Source organism: Hemicordylus capensis, chromosome 6 (genome assembly GCF_027244095.1).
Source record: "Hemicordylus capensis ecotype Gifberg chromosome 6, rHemCap1.1.pri, whole genome shotgun sequence".
Taxonomy (NCBI): domain Eukaryota; kingdom Metazoa; phylum Chordata; class Lepidosauria; order Squamata; family Cordylidae; genus Hemicordylus; species Hemicordylus capensis.
The window spans coordinates 21461056-21486295 of NC_069662.1; the positions used below are offsets into that span (position 1 = coordinate 21461056).

Below are 25240 nucleotides of genomic sequence, written 5' to 3' on the forward strand. Positions count from 1 at the left end.
AGCCTCACTTAAAAGTGTCAGAAAGAGCACTGTGAAATTGTGCGAGATGGAAGCGCATCATTGGCACATGAGAAGAAGACCCTTCTCAGTCGAGGGAAGGGGGCAGAGGGAAGGCTCCCCCAAAGCAGCAAAAAATATCCAGCAGCAGCTAGGGGATGAGGAGGCAGAAGTGTAGTAGCGGCTGATCGAGAGGGGCTCCATGGGGCTCCATGCAGGAGAAGGAGCAAGGAGAAGGCGAGGCTGCTGAGGAAGGGAGGCTGCTGAAGGAGCCTCTGGGGAAACCAAGCAAGGCACAGCCACAGCAGCAGCTTGGGAGGACAAGCCCCATTCCCTGAAGTGCAAGATCCAGGCAAAAGGTATCCAAGGCTGACAGCCCTCTGGAGTTGAGGGAGTGCAAAAGGGGTGAGGGAATAAGGGAAAGAACCCAGAAGGGGTGGAGGCTGTCGATTTGGAGCTGGGACGAGCGAGCTCCTCCCAACTGGGACTGAGGCTCATAAAGGCAGCAAGAACAGGAACAGGAGAGGGGAACTTCAGTGGGCAAGCCAGCAGCCACCGGAGATGGGGAGGTCTCATGGGACCACCAGAGGATTGTCAATGGTGTGGAGTAGGAGAAGAGGGCTGGGGGGATGGAGGAAGCCAAGCACAGAAGGATCGTCTTCTGCTTATCACGAGTGGGGAAGACTTCCTTGAAGCTGTGGGCACCCAGGCAGCCAGCCGGACAGTCAAAGGGTAAGGCAGAGCTGACACTGGGATAGCGACACCAGGGGGAGGAGAAAGAAAGTGCAGCGGCAAGGAGCCCAGGGAGGGAAAGGGGTGGACAGGGCACCAACAGCCACAGTGGAGGCAGGACCACCAGCAGCACCACCAGCAGCTGGAGTCTGCAAAGGGTTTGGCTTGTACCTACACAGGGACTGAGCAGCCACCAGGAGGGGAAACAGAGGCAGCTACAGCAGCAGCACTGGCTGCCACTGCCCAGCCAACAGCAGAGGAGTGGATTGCCAGGAGTCATAAAAGGGACAGCCACTGTGCTCTTAGACCCATGTAGTGGGCACGACAGAGCATATGAGGGGAGGAGCATGGGGGCGTGGAGGAGAAGGAGGAGGAGAAGCAAGCACTGGTGTGAAGGGGCATGCCCTCTTTCTTGCTGTTGCTCCTCCTGCAGCTGGTATTCAGAAGCATCCTCCCTCTGAAGCTGGAGGTGGCCTATAGTCCTCAGACTAGTAGCCATTGATAGACCCATCCTCTGTGAATTTGTCTAAGCCGCGCTTAAAGCCATCCAGGCTGATGACTGTCACCACATCCTGTGGCAGAGAATTCCATAGGCTAATTACGCAGGTAGATTATTAGGGAGAGGCAGCAGGGGAGGCCATTTGGTGGGGGCAGTGTTTTTGCACACCACTTGGAGATGATGCCAAGGCCACAATATGTCGTATCATCCCTGATGGGAATGGATGGTAAAGCATTTCCTACTTGGCTCCCACCAGCTGCAGGCTTTGAGTGCCAACCAGTTATTCACTGCATATACAGAAGGGAGCATGATATGAACTTTCAAACCAAAACAGTTACATGTCAGTTCTGCAGCATGTTACTCAAGAGCCAGGCAGGAGAGCAGGAAACAGTGGAGGGATTTTGAGGTGGTCCCTCTGTTCCATTGTTCCAAAAAGTGCATCTTTGAGTCACAGGTATCTTTCATTTGCTTCACACACACGCTCACCTCTGGCTATGTTGTGCCATCTCTATGGCCCGTCGGGCTGGGACTGGGGAACCGCCATCTGTAACGCTCAGAACTTCCATGGACTTCCGCTCAGGTCGGCGCTTCCCATGTCGGTTCAGCATGGGCGAGTCAACCCGCTTCCGAGGGGGATCTGAAACAAATTGGGGAGAGGAGGTGGGCTGAGGCTACTCTTGGGGTGAAGGACAGGGGTGGCTGCTCGTACGGGGTCCTTCAGCATTCAGAGGGAGACTGCACAACACTCATATTTTCTGTTGATGCACCTCACATACAGCTGCATTGCTTGGATGGGGCCAAATATTTCCCCCCATTTGACAAAGATCTTAAATCAAAACAGAGGTCACCAATTCTCCGTAGTGGATTTTACAGTATATATGTGTCCAGCCGTGCCGGCCATCCTTACTTCCGAGGACGGGGCCAGGCAGAGTCCCGAGGCTGAGGAGCCAGGCGGAGGACAAGAGGAGGGAGGCGAGATGATGGGCCAAAGCACGGACCCAGCTGGCCCCCATAACCCATGGCGGGACAAAACTCCAGCCAGAGAGCCCTGATGGAGCGGGCCGGGGCCAAGGAGGGCCCAGGGGGAGGTGCGCAAGAATGACGTCATCAGTGTGCCTCCCAAAGGGAGGTGGTTTGAAGGGGAGGAGTGAGGAATAGGAACAGGAATGACCGGGAGCACAGCTGCCAGGGATAAAGGGCTAATAGAGGGGTGTTGGCCTCATAATTGGGAGTGGGAGGTATATGGCCTGCGAAGGGGCATATAAGGAGCTGGCCGAGGATGAGAAGGAGGCTGGTGGAGAGTGCTGGGGCCCTCCGGAGAGAGACCAGCACAAGGAACAGACCGCCTGGGATGAAGGAGGCGCAGGGTGACACTCAACCCCTCCCTGACCCTGCTCTGAGGCCAGACTCAGCTTGCCCCAGCAGGCTGGGCGAAGAGAGACAGAGACGGACAGCTGGACAGTGCACCTTTTGTGGACTTTATAGTACATGTGGACTTACAATAAGGGGATGAATTTGTTCTAGTTATTCATAGGAGTGACTATATCTGTACAATACGATTTGTGTCTCTTTAAGTATTGTTCTAAACCAAGACCAAAAGTTGAAAACTCTCTCCCCTTATACACAAATCCAAGGCTCACAATCATTAAAAAATGATATGACTTTGTTTGATGACTGAACCAAACCTGTCTCTGTTTAGCCCTCTGTTCTTTCTGTCTTCAATCACACGAATGACGTTAACTAAATTTGTTAACCGGGGGCTCCATGACATTCTGGACCCTTCAGCAAAATCATGTCTCTAGTACCCTGGGGGTGTTGGAGTACTGCTAGTTGAACAGGGACTCGCTGAACATAGAGTGTTTTGAGAAAGCGCTCTCTGCTGTCTCACCAACGTCATTGCGTGGAGGCAGATCTTCATCCTCACAGCTGGGATATCTCTCCTTGCGGTCAAGCAGCAGGTAGTAGATCATTTTCTCCTGGTTCTCCCTGAAATGGAAAGAAGCAAATTAGGGGAGAGGGTCAGGGTGGGACAGGGTTGTAGCAAGCTAGGAGGAGGCCCAGGGACAGGCTGTCGCTGTGTCCCCCACCCCCACCTCCATGGGTCACGCTCCACCCCCTGAATCATCAGGCTGGCACAGGGGGTGTGGTTGGTGCTGGGAAAGAATGCACAGCAGCCCCCTCCTCCTCTCCAGCCTACTAAGTGCCTGCTTCACCAACTGGATGCTTCCTTTTTCTCCCTCGGGTGCCTGGCCTCAACTGGGGTGTGGGGAAATGTAGCACGGGAGACACAGCAGGGGACTGCGGGGGGAGTATAATGGACCCTGGCAGCCCCCTCTACACCATGGCCCAGGGACATTTGTCCCCCACCCTGGCAGCGTTCTCTCTAATTTTTTTCATGTGTGTGTGGAATGAGTTTTGTTCTGGGTGCCCGTATCAAGGCAGTGTGTGCATACTGCATACATACATTCAGAATGGAGCCCTCCTGATTCAACCTGAGCGGGATCTAAAATTAACTGAGTGGACATCAAAAAACTTGTGAGGGCACATATGTGCACATGCCTTAGAGGGAACACAGCACCCCGTGCTCCATCATCCCAATGTGCCTGGGTGGGGACTGTGTTCAGTGTTCTGTGGGATGAGGGCAGCAATTCCTTCTTGTTTGTTGCCCACAACATTTTTTCTCTTCTTGACTCCTTCTTTTCATCCACAGCTTCTCCAAGAATTTGGCCTTATCCCTGCTTCTTCCCTCACCAGATAAACCCATAGGGCAGTGGTTCCCAAACTGGGAACCTCCAGATTTTGCTGCACTACAGCTCCCATCATTCCCAGCCACAATAAATTGTCACAGGGGCTGATGGGAACTGTAATTCAACAACATCTGGAGGTTCCCAGACTGGGAACCACTGCCATAGGGGTTTTAAACCAGTGCAACTGTTCTCTCAAAGAACTCTGGGGAATGTAGTTTTATAGATTTCCAATAAAAGGGAAGAAGACTTCCTTCCGAAATTGGAAGACCTGTCCAAATGAAGAGAACAGAAAGGAACACAAACTCTGGCAAAAGAAATGCAATGTGACAATAAGGGAGGCAAAAAGCAGGTTTGAGGAACATTTAGCTAAAAGTATCAAGGGGAATAACAAAAACTTCTTTAAATAGATCAAAAGCAGGAAACCTTCCAGGGAGGCAGTTGGACCATTAGACAATGAGGGAGTGAAAGGGATTATTAAGGAGGATATGGAGGTTGCAGAGAAACTAAATGAGTTCTTTGCATCCGTCTTCATGGCAGAGGATACTGAGCATATATCTTTTCCTGAACCAGGCTTTTTGGGGATGGAAGCTAAAGAACTGAGTCAGATACAAGTGACAAGACAAGATGTTCTAAACTGTCTGGAAAAACTAAAAACTAACAAATCACCAGGGCCGGATGGCATCCATCCAAGAGTCCTCAAAGAACTCAAATGTGAAATTGCCAGCCTCCTTGCTAAAATATATAACTTACTAGTTGACCGGGCGCATAGCATCTGCGCCCCTAGTTCTCCCTGGCTACCCCCCCTCAGCCCCTTCTCCCTAACTCTTCCCCCAGGTGTCTCTAACCACCACCCACCCTCTCGTTTCTCTCCCCCCCTCTCCCCGCTTGTGGTTTCTGACCGGCTTGCTGGCCCGTTTGCTCCTGCTGCCGCTTCCTCACACTGGCGGTGCGCTCCCGCCGCCGTCCGCCCACCCATCCACCATTTCCCTGGGCAGCAGCTCAACAGTCTCATGAATCCTGCCGCGCGTGAGCTCCACCGCCCAGCCAATCCGGTGCCTCGGCTTCCCAGCCAATCCGCTGGGTTGCCGGGACGCATCCCCACAGAAGCACATCTACGGGGATTAATAATATAGATCCCTGCAATCGGGCTCTGTACCAGAGGACTGGAAAGTAGCAAATGTAACACTGATTTTCAAAAAGGGATCCAGGGGTGATCCGGGAAATTACAGTCCGGTTAGCTTAATGTCCATTCCAGGCAAATTGATGGAAAGCATCCTCAAGGATAAAATTGTAAAGCATATAGAACAGGCACTGCTGGGAGAGAAGCAGCATGGCTTCTGCAAAGATATTGCCTCACAAAACTTTTGGAGTTCTTTGAGAGTGTCAACAAGTATGTGGATCAAGGTGATCCAGTTGACATAGTATAGCTGGACTTCCAAAAAGCTTTCGACAAAGTTCCTCATCAAAGACTCCTGAGGAAACATAGCAGTCATGGGATAAGGGGACAAGTACATGGGTGGATTGCTAACTGGCTGAAGGACAGGAAACAGAGGGTAGGTATAAATGGAGAGTTTTCACAATGGAGGGAAGTAAGAATTGGGGTCCCCCAGAGATCTGTACTGGGACCAGTGCTTTTTAATTTATTCATAAATTAAATCTAGAAGTAGGGGTAAGCAGCAAGGTGGCCAAATTTGCAGATGATACCAAACTCTTTCGGGTGGTGAAATCCAAAACAGATTGTGAGGAGCTCCAAAAGGATCTCTCCAAACTGGGTGAGTGGGCAACAAAGTGGCAAATGCGGTTCAATGTCGGCAAGTGTAAAGTGATGCACAGTGGAACAAAAAAACCCAACTTCAAGTATACACTGATGGGATCTGAGCTGTCGGTGACTGGCCAGGAAAGGGATCTTGGGGTTGTGGTGGACAGTCTGTTGAAAGTGTTGACTCAATGTGCAGCAGCTGTGAAAAAGCCCAATTCTATGCTAGGGATCATTAGGAAGGGGATTGAAAATAAAACTGTTAATATTATAATGCCCTGATACAAAACTATGGTGCGGCCACACCTGGAGTACTGGTCACCACATCTAAAAAAGGACATTGTAGAATTGGAAAAGGTGCAGAAGAGGGCAACCAAGATGATTAGGAGCCTAGAGCACCTTTCTTATGAGGCAAGGCTACAACACCTGGGGCTATTTAGTTTAGAAAAAAAGATGACTGCGGGGAGACATGATAGAGGTCTATAAAATCATGCATGATGTGGAGAAAGTGGATAGAGAGAAATTCTTCTCCCTCTCACATAACACTAGGACCAGGGGTCATCCCATGAAATTGATTGCCAGGAAATCTAGGACCAACAAACGGAAGTACTTTTTTCACACAACACATAATCAACTTGTGGAATTCTCTGCCACAAGATGTGGTGACAGCCAACAACCTGGATAGCTTTAAGAGGGGTTTGGATAACTTCATGGAGGAGAGGTCTATCAACGGCTACTAGTCTGAGGGCTATAGGCCACCTCCAGCCTCAAAGGCAGGATGCCTCTGAGTACCAGTTGCAGGGGAGTAACAGCAGGAGACAGGGCATGCCCTCAACTCCTGCCTGTGGCTTCCAGTGGCATCTGGTGGGCCACTGTGTGAAACAGGATGCTGGACTAAATGGGCCTTGGGCCTGCTCCAGCAGGCCTGTTCTTATGTGGAGGGGCTGAGACTTCTCTATTCTAGCTCTCTTAGTTTCCTTACAGAATTACATTTCCCAGGTTGGCTGGAGTTAGGAAGACATACTGTCTAGAGCTATCATGCACACCAGCCTCTTAAAAACTCCTGAAAATAACTACTGTGCCCTGCATTTACAAAGTATAAGGTCCAGAACTTAAGGCAGAGCCTCCTTCCTGCTTCCAGTCGTGCGCATCGGTCTCTCACCCCTCTGTCTGCAGCTCCTGCTTCAGCTTGTTCTTGTCGCGGAAGCAGCCCAGTGAGTGCATGCTCTCCAGCACATCTGGATCCAGCTCACTGACGGATTGGATTCGCCGGATAGCCACTTTCCGAGGAATTGGCTGCTCTGGCTCTGGTTCGTTCTTACCTCCCCTAGGGAAGAAAGAACACAAGCAAGATAAAAGGAAATAACTACCTCTCATGACTGCTGTGGTTGCGGGACATAATGGCCAAGACTTCTAGGAATCTCCATTGCCATGATCCTAACGTGAAGTGTGGAATATGGCCCTTGGGCCATATTTGAAAATGAAAGGTCTTTGAGTTGATCAACTCTCTGTCCTCATTAAGCTCCCTTTCACACAGGTTCTTTGCATTTATTCATTCACTGTTTACACTGCTTACTACTTCCATGCTTGATTTCACAGCATCATCTGATGGCAATTTGTGGGGAATCTGTGATGAAAATTAAACTACTTTAATAGTAACCTCAAAATACGTGATTTTCATCACAGAGTTCTTCCAAATGGCCAGCAGATAGCACTGTGAAACAGCACATTACGGAAGTAAGCAATGTGAACAGCGAATTGATCAACCCAAAGGTCCTGTGTAAAAAGGAGTGACATAATGTGGATACAGAGTTAATTAATGCAAAGGCCTTCCATTTCCAAATGGAGTAGTTTTCTGTCTAGAAATACACTTTAAAATGTTAAAATGGGCCAATATGGAAAAATCCCACGATTTCTGGATCTGGTTTACATAGTCAATCACAAATTTCTCCTGTGAAAGCCCAATTGAAATTAAACTTACACTTCAGAGGGGCTACATAGAAAAAACTCTAGTGGAATGACACCCTCTTGCTATTATTATGTCATATTATTATGATTAATGGACTACTGTTTAATGTTGCTGCTGATTCTGTGGCTTCATCAACAGTTATTAACTTTATACTGTTTATTATTTATTATTTATTCATTATAAATATTTCTCTCCTGCCAGTCCATTTTTTATATAACACTCAAAGCAGTTAACAATATATCATTTTAAAATGCTGGACTGATTTATTTTAGATGTTTAATTTATTTGCTATAGAACCTCCTTTGGTGAAAAAGCAGGATAAAAATGTTTTAAATAAAATGATTAATGTCAAAGTTTCTAGTTCTCATGAGTACAGGACAAAACTGGCACAAATCTAAGCTGGAAGCTTAGAAACCAGAGAAATATTTTGGAGAAGGCTTACAGTGAAAATGGTGGTAGGGTGATTCTAGAACTGATGCATGTCTCCCAGCGCCACCTCCTTCCCATACCCACCATCTCCACCCTGGGTAATGGCAAGCAATACCTGGGTAATGGCAAGCAATACCAAGACCCTGAAATCTGGTCATGCCCAGTGGGGAAAGGGGAGGGTGAATGGGGTGGAAATGAAATGGGACAGTCTGGTAATACTCACAGGAACCATGGGTGTTTCTGAATCTGTTCCAGCTACAACCACAACATGAGAACAAAACAGCAACATTAGACTCCTTTTCCATGCAAATCACAGGCACAAGCCATAAACTGCTAGAATAACCAATAATAATAAATTTTTAAAAAGTGTTTATAGTACCCCCAGCTGCTAACTGGCACTTCAGACTCTAAATAGACTACAATAGACTAGTGTCAGCCTGAATTAAAAGAGATTTGTTTTCTCGACACAGTTGAAAGTAACATCTAATCTTAAATATAAAGATGATTTTTAATGAAAAATGGTTTCCAATGCAAACAAATGCGGATGTCACAGACTGGGAATACAAAAGAGTGGTTCAGATTTCTGCAGTGGCTATTTTATAGACTTTTTACAACTCACCTGAATAACATATCCAACTACAATTCTCCAAATCTCAGTTTGAAGGGATCCAAATGTCTGTACCAGGGGTTCTCAACCTTTGGTCCCCAGATGTTGTTGGATTACAACTCTCGACATCCCCAGCCACAATGACAAAAGGCCATTGTGGCTGCGGATGTTGTAGTCCGATAACATCTGGGGACTCAACACTGAGAACCCCTATCTATAAAATGCCACCTCTTTTACCTTATTAACCCCTCTGTTTCTGAACTTTGTATACATCTTTCAGTGTTGTAAAAGGGGTCAGCTGCTTTTAAATATCAACATTGTACTATAAATCTTTTACAATAAAAAGCTAATAAATAAAATAGATTGGTTTTTACATGGGTGGGAGGAGGAGGAAACGCTTCAGGAAAACCAACAATGGACTCCCTAAAATCAGTCTGTCACATTACAGGGAGCCTACAGAAAGGACAAACTTTTGTTTTCTTTCCTAAAGAAGAAAACAAGCAAGCAAGCAAGCAAATAAATAAATAGATGAGTCAACAAGAAAACAAGGGGGGAAAGACAAGGAAAGTTAGGGCTAGTCATTTCTTGGGTTTGCTTTCTGAATGGCTAAGGGTTTGTTTTTGACAGGGCAGTTTCAGTTGTGCCTAGAGAGACAGTGGGTGGGAATTAGCTGCAGGTGAGTTGCACAGCTTGGAGGAGGAGCCACCACATTACTGAGGTGCCTCAATTTGGAAGCAGCTCTTGAGAAGACAAGGCTCAGACTAGAGAAACTTTGCTACCTGGAGCTTTGTGAATAGGAGTTTGCTAACAGATATCAAAGGAGTTTTGCATGGGGCTTAGCGGGGAAGTGTATCGGGAGGTGGACAAGTGGTCCCCCTTTATCACAAAGGGGACATCCAGCATGAGAAGAAGGTGAGTACTACCTGACCTTAGTAATGTTCTTGGAGGACAGAGTTTAAAACCTTTAATTCGCTTACAACTGACTCGGCTTTCAAATAAACAAGTTCTATATATTCTAAAGAGACAATAAAACTATCTATGAAGGCAGATGCCAGCAGGGCAGGGGGTGCTCTGTGTATTGCACAGAGTGTCTGTCTGAGGGGCAGAAGTCCTGGGTGTGCACTCAGTACAAAGAGCTCCAGGCGCTCAGAGAACAAGTTTGTTCCTTCAGTCAAGGTGGCTGACCTAGAGAAGCTCAAGGAGGCAGAGAGGTATGTGGATGAGACCCTCAGGGATGTGATAGAGGCATCCCACTCCCAGGTTGACAGCTGCTCTGTTGCCATGGAGAATGAAGATCTCAGGGAAGGAGGACATCAGTTTTAGGAAGAGGAGAATGCTGCCTTAGAAGGGACTCCTTCCTTGGTGATGCCCCCATATCCTCTCGCACAGAGGATACTCCTCCAGGGATTGGGGTCTCCTAGTAGTTGGTGATTTAATCATAATGGGCAAAAAGAAATGAGTTTGTGATCTGTGTGTGGGCCGCATGGTGACGCCTGCCTGGTGCGAAGGTTGCGGACATCATTCAGGAACTAGATAGGATGTTGGGCAGTGCTGGGAAGGAGTCAGCTGTCGTGGTGTACATCAGCACCAATGATGTTGGGAAATGCAGTTGGGAGGTCCTGGAAGCCAAATTTAGGCTTCCTAAATACTAGGTAGCATACTGAAGTCCAGGAACCCCCAGGATAACATTCTCTGAAGTGCTAACTGTTCCCCACACAGGGTCTCAATTCATGGCTGAGACGGTGGTGCTGGGAAGAGGAGTTTAGATTTGTTAGGTACTGAGAAACATTTTTGGGGTAAGTGAAGCCTGTATAAAAGGGGCAGGCTCCACTTGAACCAAGATGGAACCAGACTACTGGCACTAAAAATTATAAAGGTTGCAGAGCAGCTTTTAAAATGATGCCTGGGGGACTACTGACAAGAACTGGATGTTATCTAGTGCAGCAAACAATATCCCCTAAGGTGCCAGGGTTCAAATATTTCAGATAAACCAGAAGGGGACAGAGTAGAACCAGGAGTAGAGCAGACGGAAACACATGACAGCAGGTCAAAGAGGTCAAATAACAGTAAGAGAGATAACACACACCAACACCAGGTAAAAGACTCAGCATATAGGTGTTTATATGCCAATTCCAGAAGCCTCCCAGCCAAGATTGGTGAGCTGGACTGCTTGGTTGCTAATGAAAACATAGATATAGTGGTTATAATGGAAACCAGGTGGAACAGTGAGAACCAGTGGGACACTGTTATTCCTGGATACAAACTCTATAGAAAGGACAGGGAGGGGTGGATTGGGGGTGGAGTAGCACTGTATATTTTATTTTATTTAACTTATTTTTATACTGCCCGAAATGCAAGTCTCTGAGTGGTTTACAACAAAACAATACAACAAATAAAAAGGTTAACATAATAATTTAAGATTTAAAACAATGTTAAAACTTTTAAAAACCATCAAACTATTAAAACAGTATCTAATTAAAAGCCTGGGGGTGAACAAATGTGTCTTGACTGCCTTTTAAAAAAATTGTAAGAGATGTGGAGGCTCTTATTTCAACAAGGAGAGTTTTCCAAAGCCTCGGAGACGCAACGGAGAAGGCTTGTCAGTAGCCAGGAGACAAGCCAGTGGCAACTGCAGACGGACCTCTCCTGATGGTCTCAGTGGGTGGTGGGGCTCAGCAAAGATGTTCTCTTAAACATCAAAGGCCTAACTGTTTAGGGCTTTATAGGTTATAACCAAGACCTTGTATTTTGTTCGGAAACTTATCAGCAGCCAGTGTAGATCTTTTAAGATAGGAGTGATATGGTCTCTATGAGATGACCCAGAGACCAACCTGGCTGCCATATTCTGGATCAACTGCAATTTCCAGACTACATACAAAGGCAGCCCCACATAGAGCACATTGCAGTAGTCAATATTAAAGAAGAGACAGAATCCAACAAGCTAGAAAACCAAGGTGGACTGGAGTCCTCTACAGAATCATTATGAGTTACAATCCAAGAACTGAAAGAAAATGTGTTACTAGGGACATGCTATCACCCTCCTGATCAAAATTCTGAGAGTGAGCTAGAGAAGCAAATCAGAGAGGCGTCAAAGAGAGAAAGAACTGAAATAATGAGTGACTTAAATTACCCTCACATAGACTGGGCAAATTCATGTGTGGGTATTACACACATTGACAGAGAGGCCAAATTTCTAGATGTGCTAAATGACTGTGCCTTAGAACAGTTGGTTGCAGAACCAACCAGAGAGAAGGCAATCTTGGACTTAATCCTGAATGGTGCCCAGGACCTGGTGCAAGCTGTCAGAGTTGTCCAACTATTGGGGAACAGTGATCACAGTGTGATCCAATTCAGCTTATATGTGAGTGGAGCATTGTCAAGGAAGTCCAGCACACATGAATTGGACTTCAGAAGAAGAAACTTATCAAAAATGAGGGGACTGGTAAAAAGGAAGCTGAAAGGGAATAGTCAAATCACTCCAGAAAGCATGGAACTTATTCAAAACCACAATAATAGAAGCTCAGTTAGATTGTATACCAAGAAGGAGGAAGGGTACCACCAAGTTCAGGAGGATGCCAACATGGCTAACAAGTAGAGTCAGGGAAGCCATAAAAGGGAAGAAGACTTCCTTCAGAAAATGGAAGTTCTGCCAAAATGAAGAGAACAGAAAGGAACATAAGCTCTGACAAAAGAATTGCAAGGAGACAATAAGGGATGCGAAAAGAGAATTTGAGGAGCACATAGCTAGAAGTGTCAAAGTGAATAACAAAAACTTCTTTAAATATATAAGAAGCATAAAACCTGCCAGGGAGGTAGTTGGACCTTTAGATGTTGAGGGCATGAAGGGAATTATTAAGGAGGATAAGGAGATTGTAGAGAAACTGGATGAGTTCTTTGCATCTGTCTTCATGGAGGAGGATACTGACCATATACCCTCTCTGGAACAGAGCTTTTCAGACTTGGAGCCAATTTGAGGTGATGAGAGAGGATGTTCTAAACTGTTTTGAAAAATAAAAATTAACAAATTGCCAGGTCCAGATGGTATCCACCCAAGAGTTCTGAAGGGACTCAAATGTGAAATTCCTCTTCTCCTAGCAAAAATATGTAACTTGTCCCTACAATCAGGCTCTGTGGAGTCTGTACCAGAGGACTGGGGAGTAGCTAATCCAATTTTCAAAAAGGGATCCGGGGCGGGGGAGACAGGCCAGTTAGCTTAATGTCTGTGCCCAGTAACTTGATGGAAAGCATACTTAAGGACAAAATTGTTAAACATACAGAAGAATAGGCCTTGCTGAAAGAGAACCAGTATGGCTTCTGTAAGGGCAATTCTTGCCTCACTGACCTTTTTTAGTTACTTGAGAGTGTCAACAGGAATGTGGATAAAAGTGATCCGGTCGACATAGTATACTTGGAATTCCAAGAAGCTTTTGACACAGTTCCCCACCAAAGGCTCTCGAGTAAACTTAGCAGATATGGAATAAGGGGACAGGTTCATGTGTGGATTGGTAAGTGGTTGTAGGACAGGAAAGTGAGGATAGGAATAAATTAACAATTTTCACAATTGAGGGAAGTAAGAAGTGGAGTCCCCCAAGGATCTGTACTGGGACCAGTGCTCTTTAATTTGTTCATAAATGATCTAGAAGTAGGAGAAACCAGTGAAGTGGCCAAATTTGCAGAGGACAGAAAACTATTTAGAGTAGCAAAATCCAAAACAGATTGTGAGGAGCTCCAAAAGGATCTCTCCCAACTGGGTGAGTGGGCAACAAAATAGCAAATGTGGTTCAGTGTAAACAACTGTAAAGTGATACATATTGGGGCAAAAAAACCACCCCAACCACTTACACAGAGAGAGATTTTAAGGTTGTGGTGGACAGCTCATTAAAAGTATTGACTCAGTATGTGGTAGATGTGAAAAAGGCAAATTCCATGCTAGGGATCATTAGGAAAGTGATCAAAAATAAAAATGCTAATACTATAATGCCCTTATAGAAATCTATGGTGCACCACATTTGGAGTACTGCATACAGTTCTGGTCACCATACCTTAAGAAGGACATTGTAGAACTGGAAAAAGTGCAGAAGAGGGCAACCAAGATGATCAGGACCTTGGAGCACCTTCCTTATAAGGCAAGGCTATCTGAGGCTTTTTCGTTTGGAAAAGAGGCGACCACGGGGAGACAGGAATGATGTGTATCAAATTATGCATGGAGTAGTGAGAGTGGGCAGAGAGAAATTTTTCTCCCTAGAATCAGGGGTTATCCCATGAAACTGGGTGCCAGGAATTTTAGGACAAACAAAAGGAAGTACATTTTCACACAGCACATAATTAATCTATGGAGTTTTCTGCCACAGGATGTGGTAATGGCCATTTACTGCTTTTATGTGCTTTTAAGGTAGTCTGAAAAGAGACAATTTACATCATGTACTGGAAGCAAATGGCCAGCAGATGGATCTGTGATGGACTGCATGATGGAGAATTTTCATTTGAATGGGGAGTAGATAAACAAGAAGAACTTCTGTTTGCAAATGGAGTATTTCTCCATCTGGATGGCTTTGAAAGGGGCTTAGACAAATTAATGGAAGACAGGTCTATCAATGGCTACTAGTCTGGTGGCTACTCAGAAGCAAGATGCCTCTAAATAACATTTGTAGGGAAGCAACAGCAAGAGAGAGGGCATGCCCTCACCTCTTGCCTGTGGGTTTCTCAGAGGCATCTGGTGGACCACTGTGTGAAACAGGATGCTGGACTAGCAGGACTGTTCTTTTGTTCTTATGACACAAAGTGGGTGGGTGTTGATGACAGTTGCCTATAGCAATCTGCAGTTGGGCAGCCATTTTCCAGAGAGGCTGCAAAGGCAGAGGTAGCTACATGGAACCCTCAAAGCTCAGGGGCAGTATATCTCCATTTCAGTTGCTGGGAGGCCAATAGTGAGGGAAGGCTGTTGTCTTCATTTCCTTTTTGTGGGCTTCCCAGAAGCATCTCACTAACAACTGTGGGAAACAGGGTGCTCTTATCTAGCCAGGCTCTTCTAATCTTCTTATGTCTTACTAAAAACCTGTCAACTGGTCACTGCACCAGAGTTTATTGTGTCAAGGGGCATTTCCAGATGGAGAAAGACTCCATTTGCAAACAGAAGTTCTTCTTGCTTATAGCAATAGCAATAGCACTTACATTTATATACCGCTCTATAGCCGGAGCTCTCTAAGCGGTTTACAATGATTTTAGCATATTGCCCCCAACATTCTGGGTACTCATCCACTTATCCACTCCCCATCCAAATGAAAATTCTCCATCAAGCACTCCATCACAGATCCATCTGCTGGTCATTTGCGGCCAATACATGATGTAAATTGTCTCTTTTCAGACTACCTTAAAAGTACATAAAAGCAGTAAATGGCCAGCAGATGGCTCTGTGAAATTGCATGATAGGGAAGTAGATCATCCGGACAGGAAGTGGATAAGTGAAAAGAACTTCAAACTGAATATGAAACATCTTTGAGGGAGGGCAGGATGCCTCCTTGTCTTAAGGATGCTATTATTAGACCTTATTTGAAGAAACCTGCATTGGACCCCTCAGAGTTGGCTAATTATAGACCCTTTTCTAACGTTCCATGGTTGGGCAAGATGATTGAGTGGGTGGTGGCCTCTCAGCTCCAGGCAATTTTGGATGATACAGATCAGGGATTCTCAATGCTGGGTCCCCAGATATTGTTGGACTTCAGCTCCCATAATCCCCAACCAAAGGCCACTGGGGCTGGGGTTTATGGGAGCTGAAGTCTGATAACATCTGGGGACCCAACGTTGAGAATTCCTGATACAGATTATCTAGACCCATTTCAAACTGGCTTTCAAGTGTGCTATGGGGCTGAGACTGCCTTGGTCAGCCTGATGGATGATCTCCAATTGGCTATCAACAGAGGGAGTGTTACTCTGCTGATCCTTTTGGATCTCTCGGCAGCTTTCAATACCATCTACATACTATCCTTCTGGGTCACTTGAGAGAGGCGGGAATGGGTGGCACTGTTTTATAGTGGTTCTGTTCCTACCTCTCTGGAAAATTCCAGATGATGTCATTTGGAGACTGTTGCTCTGCAAAGCGAGAGTTACTGTATGGAGTTCCACAAGGTTCCATAATGTCTCCAATGCTCTTTAACACCTACATGAAACCACTGGGAGACATTATTAGGAGATTTAGTGCAGGGTGTTATAAATATGCTGATGACACCCAGATCTATTTCTCCAAATCAGCTTCATCAGGAAATGGCATAACCTCCCTAAATGCCTGCCTGGATGCAGTAATGGGCTGGATGAGGGATAACAAACTGAAGTTGAATCCAAATAAGATAGAGGTACTGATTCTGGGGGGCTGAGACCTGAGAGATGGTTTAGATCTCCCTGTTCTGGATAGGGTTACACTCCCCCTGAAAGATCAGGTACGTGGCTTAGGAGTGCTCCTGGATCTCAAACTCTCTCTGGTTTCTCAGATTGAGGTCAGCTATGTCCATTTCTGGAGGTAAATTAACTTAACACAGTAGTGGATATGCTATGTCCATTTCTGGAGGTAAATGATCTTAAAACCTAGTGACTTAACTAAGTCAGACTTTCACTGACCCCTTAAGTACATCCCAGCCTCCCGCCCCCTCTCTGCACTTATAAGGAACCCTGCTGAAGGCCTGCACTAAGAACCTCTTCAGGGAGCTGTATAAAACTTTATTTTATAAACCCACTCTGCTATCAACATCTGTGTCGAACCTGAATTATGTAGACAAATTTCAACAGACAATGCAGGGCATGGGGAGAGGGTGTGGCGAGGGGATGAATGGAAAGCTGTGCATTTTGGGTCCTTGTGTCCACCCTCTTCTCCAGGCAGCTTGCTAGTAAAACGAGTTTCTAACCTGGGCCTTGTTCTCACTGAAGTGGCACACCTTTGTGCCTGGGCTGTACCATTTCAAACTGCAGGTGGAGTCTCACGTAACCGAATGCTCTTCCATGCTAAAACATTCTCTGCACATTCAAAATGAGCATGTTGGAGAGAAGGGTTCTAGCTTAGCCTTCTATCGGATGTGCTAGTCTTCTATGTGCAGAGATGTATTTATCTGTTAGTTTGGAGGAGCATCCCATTATATAAGCCCTCCTCCCCGCACAATCAGAAGTGGTATAACCCAAACCCTGGTTTGCCGCCTCAGGGAGAACCAGGCCCAGGATCCTGAAGCACTGCCTGCTCAGAGTTGGAGTAGCCAAAAGCTCCACCCCCTCAAACCACACTCTCTTCCTACAGGGCTCACAATGTCAGGATGACTCACACTGAGGCGCTTCTCAGGCTCCACCTCAATCATGCCCCGCAGGAGGTTCTGGCAGTCAGGCGGGATGAAGTGGGGCATGTGGAAGATCCCACGTTTCACCTTTTCCAACAGCTGCCGCAGGTTGTCGTCATCAAAGGGTAGCGCCCCCTGCAGAGCCACAGGTGAGAGGGCAGAGAACACAAATTCAACCTATTTTCAACATCGGAGTTTTAATTTGTTGGCACTTTGTGTGGAAATTCTGCATGCCTGAGTTTGACAGCAAGTTGTGTGGGTGAGGAGCACTGAAACTCCTCTGCGCTGCCCCTTGCCTCCCCACAGCAGCCCCTCTCCTTGAGAGCTTTTCTCCTCAGCCAAGCTCTGATACCAGAAGAGAGCTCAGCTGAGGAGGAAAGTGACTGAGCAGAGAAGCTGTGTGCATGTCAGTCATGTGTGGGTAGGGAGGGTTCTGCACAGCTCACCTGTGCACTCAGCTTGCCATTAAAACCAGAGCCCCCAACTTTGCCACCACCACATCCAGTTTGGGCATAAGGTTGCTCCTACACTAGGGCCCCGAAGCGATGCTGAATGGAAATTGAGGTTCCACACAGCACTTGAATGTAGCGCTATATAATCCAACCATGTATTTTCCCATGGCTAAGCTCCTCCTACAATGCCTACTGAAAAATGTTACATTCAGCAAGAATTCTTTCTGACAGTGATTAGAAGCCTCCTGTTTGCCTGTTTTATTACTTCCCTGGTCAGCACAGTTGGGTATTAGTGCTGAATTGCCCCTTAATTGCCCCATTTTTAGTCAGATTTTGTCCCCTGTGGGAGGGTATTAAATTACTATTTCCTTCCTATTATTTTTTTCTCTCTCTTCCCACCCCAGCCCCACCCCAATTATAGTAAAATAGTTCAGCTGGCCCAACATCTCCTGCTCTCTCAGATATCTCTCTTGGCTCTTACACCTTGAACAGCCTTCTGGACACCTACATGATGCAACCTCTCTTTATCCTTTCAAAATCTATCTTTCCTGTGAAGTCCGGCACAACCATTGGTTCTCATACCCTACTGTAATCAAGCTTAAGTACATGTTTTTGCAGAAAATGCATATTTCTCCTCTATTTGCCCTCGCTCCTATCTTTGCTTCCTCTGTGTTGAATATTAGATTGTAAGTTCCTCAGGGCAGGGAACTGTCTTCTTCCTGCTACTCTTTGAAGCAACATGCACACTGATAATGGGCAGCATCCAGACTAGTTAGCATGAGGCAGCACCATTGTAATAAATGGGACAAATAAGTTATCACTCACTTTCCCCATTAATCCCCATGGCTGACATTCCAAGCAGTGTTAGAAGCATGTAACAGGAGCTGTGTCCCTGGAAGACTCTGCAATGGAGCTCAGCCCAGTGGGTTGCCGAACAGGCAAATGTGCATGGAAGGAGATAGGGTAACAATTTTAGCTGCTCTGTTCTCCCTCAGGTTCTGGGGCTGGCCCTCAGCATGTCAACCACTGGGACTTAATCATATCTAATTTAGTCTATAGGCTGTCCAATAATGATAATATCCACACCCAGAGTGGGAAGTCTCAAGCAACATATTTCTGGTGTCACTGAAGAACAGTAACTTTTCAGTTATTTAATTTATCCATTTTTGTCTCCTTTTACAGCCACTGACAGGGGAACTATATGTATTGTCTGGTCAAAATGTTTTGGGCCAGTCCTTTCCCCTGTGTAAATGCATCCAAGACCTGATTGCCTTTGGAATCAGGAAGCACCCAACAGTAACCTAGAACCTCCCTGCCACAGGCATACAGTGGTGTGAGAAGCAGGGTGGCCCTGTCATGAGGCAAAGTGAGGCACTTTGCCTCAGGTGGCAGATTATTGGAACACCAACAGGCTGCAAGATGGCTCCTACCATCGCCATCAGAGCAGCTCTTTGGGACTAATCGGACCCCATCAAATTTTCCAAGGAGCACCTCTCCTTGCAGGAAGCACAAAGAGAGAAGAGAAGGCTACAGATAACCTTCCCTCCTTCCTGCTCCCCACATATTTTCAATGCTTGCAAGGGTGGGTTTTGAAAAGGGCTGGTCCCCACCAGGGGTGTCGGGCAAGGCAGCATTTGGCACCCTGCTCCAGGTGCTGCAATACCTTGGGCCACCCCTGGTGTGAAGCAATTATTAGGGAGGGGCCTTACCACCAGCAGGGCGAAGAGGATGACTCCACAACTCCACATGTCAGCACGACGTCCATCATATTTCTCCCCCTAATAAGTAAAGAGGAGAGACATTTGGGGACCTGGCATCTTGCAAGGCAGAGAGAGGCAAGGGAGGAGGCTTGCTGAGAATGATGGGGAATTAGAGCTGAGGGCAGGAGACTTGGCCAAGCGTTAATGCAGCCAGAGGCAGTATATCTCTACAGAATGGGAGTCATGTCCAGTGTTGGCTATAACAGGGATTCCCAGATGTTGACTACAACTCCCATAATCACCAGCCAAAGGTCACTGCCACTAGGGATGCTGGAAGTTGTAGTCAACAACATCTGGGAGTCACAGGGAACACTAGTCATGTCCCATCCTGTTCCCACTTGGGCTCAAACCACTTGCCAAGCAAGTGTTATCGCAGAGGTCTCAAATTGAAGTCCACCAGCTGCTGTTGGACTACAACTCCCATCCTCTCCAGGTACAACAGCTAGTAGACAAGGGTAATGGGAGCTGTAGTCAACCACTGCAGGAGGGCCACAGCTTGAGACCCCTGATCTGCTGTTTACAAGTTCCTGCCTAAGGCTACCAGAAGGAGGGCTGCCATTTCCCAACCCCATGAGTGAACCATGAGTGGTTCCCTTCCCAAACACCCTCAGGAGTGAACAGCACTTCCTTGCCCCCAGCTCCATAATCCTCTTACTTCAGTTCTAAGTCCAAGAGGGTCTTCTACCTCACAATCAAGCCTAGCGGCTCTAGAGTGAGGATTGTTGTGCTTGAAGAAAGTTCAGCTTTTCATCCCTGATTTCAGGAAGGTACTGCAGGCTTAACTCTTCATGTTCTACAGGGTAGGGTTGTTGTTGTTGTTGTTTTGTTTTTATAACGGTTGCCATGGATGAGAGACAAACAGATTCCCATCCCTACTTTTATTTCCTCATCTAAACCCATATCTAATTAGGGCTATCATCCAAAACAAGGAAATCTTAGTTGATTAATTATATGAATGTTAGTTGATGAATCAGTTCATTCATCTATGAAATCTATATCAATTGGAATATAAGGAAACTCCAACATTCTGAAGAAAAAAGCTTACTTTCTTTTTAAAGGATGCACACATGTGTTACACCAGAGAGAAGCATTCCTCCTCTTCTCCCACACACAAGGGAATGCCTCATTTAAGATGGTACTCACCTCCATCCACACATTTTGTGAGTACTTCTATGAAAAATACATTTTAAAAGTCCAAGAACTGATCAATCAAGGACAACTACGTAGCAAATCCATTTTTATTCCATTTTAAATCTAAATAATTAATCAACTAAGTGTTGTGGCCTTAAACATAATCATTAGGCCACACTGCTTTGGCCACACTGAATCTGAGTAATGTGCACCTTCTGGTGCTATGTGGGGGTGGCTGCCATCTCCATGCAGTACTGCACACCACCAATAGAGGGGGCTTCTTTACAGTAAGCCGAGCCCTGTACTGCCCCAGTGACAGCTGGGATGGTTAAAAGGATGCAGCGGGAGGTGTGCACAGGAAGTGACGAGAGGTGGACTCCCTCCAAGTGCTGTCCCACAGAGTTCTTAGTAGAAGTGCATGGAGGGACTACCCCTCCCATCACTCCCCAAGCACACCTCCCACCATGCTCCATGTGCCATCTCAGCCATCACCAGGGCAGTACAGGGCTCGGCTTCCTGTTAAGGAGTCTCGCCACACCAGAAGCCTGCAGGACTGCATGGAGAGGGCTGAGCTGAGAGCGGCTACCTCCACATGGCACCAGCATGAAGGCGCACATTATTCCAATTCAGTGCAGCTGACGCACAGGCCTAATAACCACCTTTTCCCCACTCCCTGGATCCCTCCATTGTCCCCTCTCACCATCACTTCCTATAATTGCTCCTGAAATCACCCTTCTCATTCACCAAACTCAGTTCTGAAAAGCCGCTAGCCAAAATGCAGGAGTGTCAGGGGTGGGGAGCCCAATGTCGTGCTTGACGAGCCCATTCATCTGCTCCATGGTCAACCAGGAGGGGAAGGGGAACAGCAGTATATACCAGCATGGATGAGAAGTGGGCACTAGGCCGGAATCCTTACCTTGATCACCTCAGGACATGCATAGTGAGGAGAACTGCAGCCCAGCAGTGAGGGCAGAAAGGAGAGAGAGACAGAGAGACAGAGGAAGAGTGAAACGCAGGAGAACGCTGATCCACAGGGCCAAGGGGCACAACACACAGGTCAAGTGGAGCTTGTGGGACATCTCCTCCCCAGCCTCATATGGATCATTGAGAAGAATAATCTATTCATCCCCTATTCGTCCTTGACCCCAAGATATTTGCTCCTTTAACTGCCTGACCTGCAAGGCTGGTCAGGCCACTGGACAGGGTGGACATCTATCCCAGCAGACAGACTGCAGGGCGCTATTTGAGACAAGGCAATGGGATCCCCTCCGGCAGGTGTTCCAACCTTGGGTCCCCAGATATTGTTGGACTACAGCCCCCATAATCCACAGCCACAACGGCTGGGGATGATGGGAGTTGTAATCCAACCACATTTGGGGACCCAAGGTTAAGAACTCCTGCCCTCAGTCCTCACGTACACATGGAGTTATACTAGGGAGGGAAGGGGAGGCCCTCTGAGGTTTTAAATCATTTATTGCATATATTATGGTGTTTTTACCACCTCTTTTCCATCCAACAGGTCAAGGCTGCCTACAGACACTGAAAACCAGTACAAAGCTAACAGAACCAATTTTAAATAAAAGACTTATTACAGCCAAAAAAAACCCCCCAAAACAATGGCTCTCCACAATTAAAACTCAAAGGGGTGGGGCTGGGGCTCAGCCGTAGAGCATCTTCTTTGCATACAGAAGGTCCCAGGTTTGAGTCCAGGCATCCCCTGTTAGGGCTCAGAGAGACTCCTGCCTGAAACCTGGAGAGCCGCTACCAGTCAGTGTAGACCAGGGATTCCCAACGTTGCATCCCCAGATGTTATTGGACTTCAACTCCCATAATCCCCAGGCCCAGTGGCCTTTGGCTGGGGATTATGGGAGTTGAAGTCCAGTAATATCTGGGGACCCGCCATTAAGAATCCCTGGTGTAGACACTACTGAGCTAGATGGACCAATGGTGTGACTCAGTATATTACAGTTTACACCCAGACCAGGGCGTCAATAGATGGCCTCAATGGACAGACAGGTTCAGACAGGAGAAGGCTCTCCTTCAAGGCCAGGGTTGGCTAATCTGATGTCCCCCAGTTGCTATTTGACCACAACTCTCATAATCTCTGGCTAGTCCGATGACATCTGGGGACTAAGTGTGAGAACCCCTGATCTAGCCATTAGGCCATTATAGAACCTCAAATAAATCATTTAAAAATAGAATCAAACAACGTTGTTTTAAAAATGCTGAAGCATCTGGGAAACAGTCAATTACACTTGACTTAACACACTTCACTTGTGCCTTGGCTAACCTAACACGAGGAAAAAAGGAAGGCTTTTCTCTTATGGAAAGAGCAATAAAACATCCTAGACAAAGAGCACCAAGCTTGAAACACATAAGGGAAATGAGTGGAAATGAACTTGTGTCTATAACACATTTGAGTATTCTTCTCCTGAAAGGTCCCGTCCCACTGCCATGTATTGGTACAGCTCTCTTCTCACCAGATGGGAACCTCATGGTGCCCTGTGCATCGGACTGACAAATGCACCAAAATGTGCTTCTCCATTGCTGACATAGGAGTGATTTATATTTTACCTAGCATCAATGTCTCTGATGCATAGGTATTGGTCTCTCCCAGTAAGCACCATAATGTGTGAAGGGGAGACACATTTCTATAAAGACATAAAGGCTGTTCGCACGATTGAACACCGGGTAGGACAAGCATCCTACCCAGCTTTGGGAGCTGTGCACGCTCTTGCTTCCTGTTCTTGTGTGAGCAAACAAGCAGGTAGGAGGAGGTGGAGTGCTTGTGTGTGCGAGAGCTGCTGGGCAGGACAGTGCCATCGTACCCAGCTCTCGTCCCCCGCATTTTAACAAGGTAAGAGGAAATGCTGTCCTACCCAACTCATTCACACATGGCCACTCCCAGCTCCTCCCAGCTATTTGTTTGCTCATACACAACCAGAAAACAGGAACATGCACAGCCCCTGAAGCTGGATAGGATGCTTGTCCTAATCACTTTTCAGTTATATGAACTGCCTTAAAGGCTGACATCCTGACTAACGCTGTGCTTGTGCAAGGCTGTTGTGCTAGTGAAAGGCTGTTGCGTTAGCTAGTGCTCAGTCTCTGGCACTGAGACTGGAGCTTGTATTGCACGTGTGCTGGCTAATGTTGTGCTTACAGACATGTTTGCACTTGTACAACAGATGCCACCTATGGCATGCCACCCTATGGAGTTTTGCAAGGAACTTTTGCACAACAGTGCAGCTATGCAATCTTCCTCCACTAGCACAACTTTGTCTGTTGTACAAGCGCGGCCTTAGTCAGGATCCAGTCATGGATTGGCCACCCCTGAGCTAGAGTCACTACCAGTATTTCCTGTAACAGGGATTCCCAGAAGCTGTGGACTACAATTCCCAGCACCCCCGGCTGCAATGGCCTTTGGCTGCAGATTATGGGAGTTGTAGTCAGCAACATCTGGGAATCCCTGCTACAGGGAACACTGGTCATTACTGCCTCCAGATCTTCAGTAAATGTCCTGGATGGGCTTCCAGACATCCGTCCACCCCACATTTCACATTTTAGGATATTCACCACTGCAAACACAAACATACACACAGCAATGTGAATTTTCTCACACAAGGACCAACACATCTGACTCCTCCCTTTTCCTGGTGCTCCTATGAACCCTCTCGTCAGCCCCTGCTCAGAGATTGGCTCACCCACAACTTGTTTCTAGCAGGCTATCTCCGACCTGCAGGGAGGCCATGCCAAAATCCGCAATCCGGATGTTGTTCTTCTCATCCAGCAGTAAATTCTCCGGCTTCAAGTCTCGGTGGCTGGGGAAGTCCAAACAAAGTGTGGTCAGTGGGAGACAAGCACACAGCCCTCCCAACTCTGCCCCTGAATCCACTGTAGCTGGCTGGTAAATCTGGTTGTATCATTATCATCATCATATTAAAAATGAATAAATGAATAAATGTATCCCAGTGATACATCCAGAAATCAGAATGGTCTTCACCATCCCTTGATCACTTCCTGTTGTCTGAGTGTTTTAAATGGGTGATGACAGTGAAGTGTTCCGTCAAGTCGATTTCGACTCCAGGAGCCCACAGAGCCCTGTGGTTTTCCTTGGTAGAATACAGGAAGGGCCTCCTCCCATTGCCTCCTCCCATGCAGTATGAGATGATGCCTTTCAGCACCTTCCTATATCACTGCTGCCCGATATAGTACCAGCGGGGTTTGGAACCGGCAACCTTCAGCTTGTTAGTCAAGGATTTCCCCACTGTGCCACTTACGGTGACTTAGGCAATGACAGTACCAGAAACATATGCTGAAATTGAACTTCTGGCATATTGGTCAAAGAATTAATCAGAGTTCAAAGAACATAAGACCATAAGACAAGCCCTGCTGGATCAGGCCCAAGGCCTATCTAGTCCAGCATCCTGTTTCACACAGTGGCCCACCAGATGCCTCTGGGAAGCCCACAGAGCTGAGGGCACGAGCTGAGGGCACATCCTCTCTCCTACTGCTACTCCCCTGCAACTGGTATTTAGAGGCATCTTGCAGCTTCTTGCCGGAAGCCTCTTGCTTCCAGCTTCTTGCCTGAGGCTGGAAGAACCCAAGCTTTCATTCTGAAAGAACTAAAAGTGTCCAGTTCTCATAGACATGGAAATTTTATTTTTATTTGTTTATCAAATTTGTATCCACCCCCAAACTTCCATCTCTGGGCTTTGGACTTGTTGGAATCAAAAGGCAACCCCTGTAACTGGGCAAAGAGGCAACTTTTAAAATTCTGGCTCTCATATTTAGCAGGGAGAGAGCAACCGTCCCAGCACAGGACCACTCACAGTAGCGGTAGCTGATA

At 46.7% G+C, this 25240-nt stretch overlaps 1 protein-coding gene across 8 annotated transcripts in view; it reads right to left on the reverse strand.

Moving 5' to 3' along the window:
• BRSK1 (BR serine/threonine kinase 1) overlaps positions 1–25240 on the reverse strand; it is a 77271-nt gene that overhangs the window by 25749 nt on the left and 26282 nt on the right. For 7 of the 8 annotated variants that reach the window (XM_053262653.1, XM_053262647.1, XM_053262650.1 and 4 more), the window contains 8 exons: positions 24096–24212; positions 21311–21344; positions 19213–19281; positions 17040–17186; positions 8353–8384; positions 6894–7058; positions 3117–3214; positions 1715–1865 (listed from right to left, as the gene is read on the reverse strand). In XM_053262653.1, coding sequence (XP_053118628.1) covers positions 1715–1865; positions 3117–3214; positions 6894–7058; positions 8353–8384; positions 17040–17186; positions 19213–19281; positions 21311–21344; positions 24096–24142 — 743 coding nt within the window. In that variant the 5' untranslated portion in view covers positions 24143–24212. Of the gene's footprint in view, positions 1–1714; positions 1866–3116; positions 3215–6893; positions 7059–8352; positions 8385–17039; positions 17187–19212; positions 19282–21310; positions 21345–24095; positions 24213–25240 lie in introns of those variants that run through there. The other variant, XM_053262654.1, reaches the window with a different exon arrangement.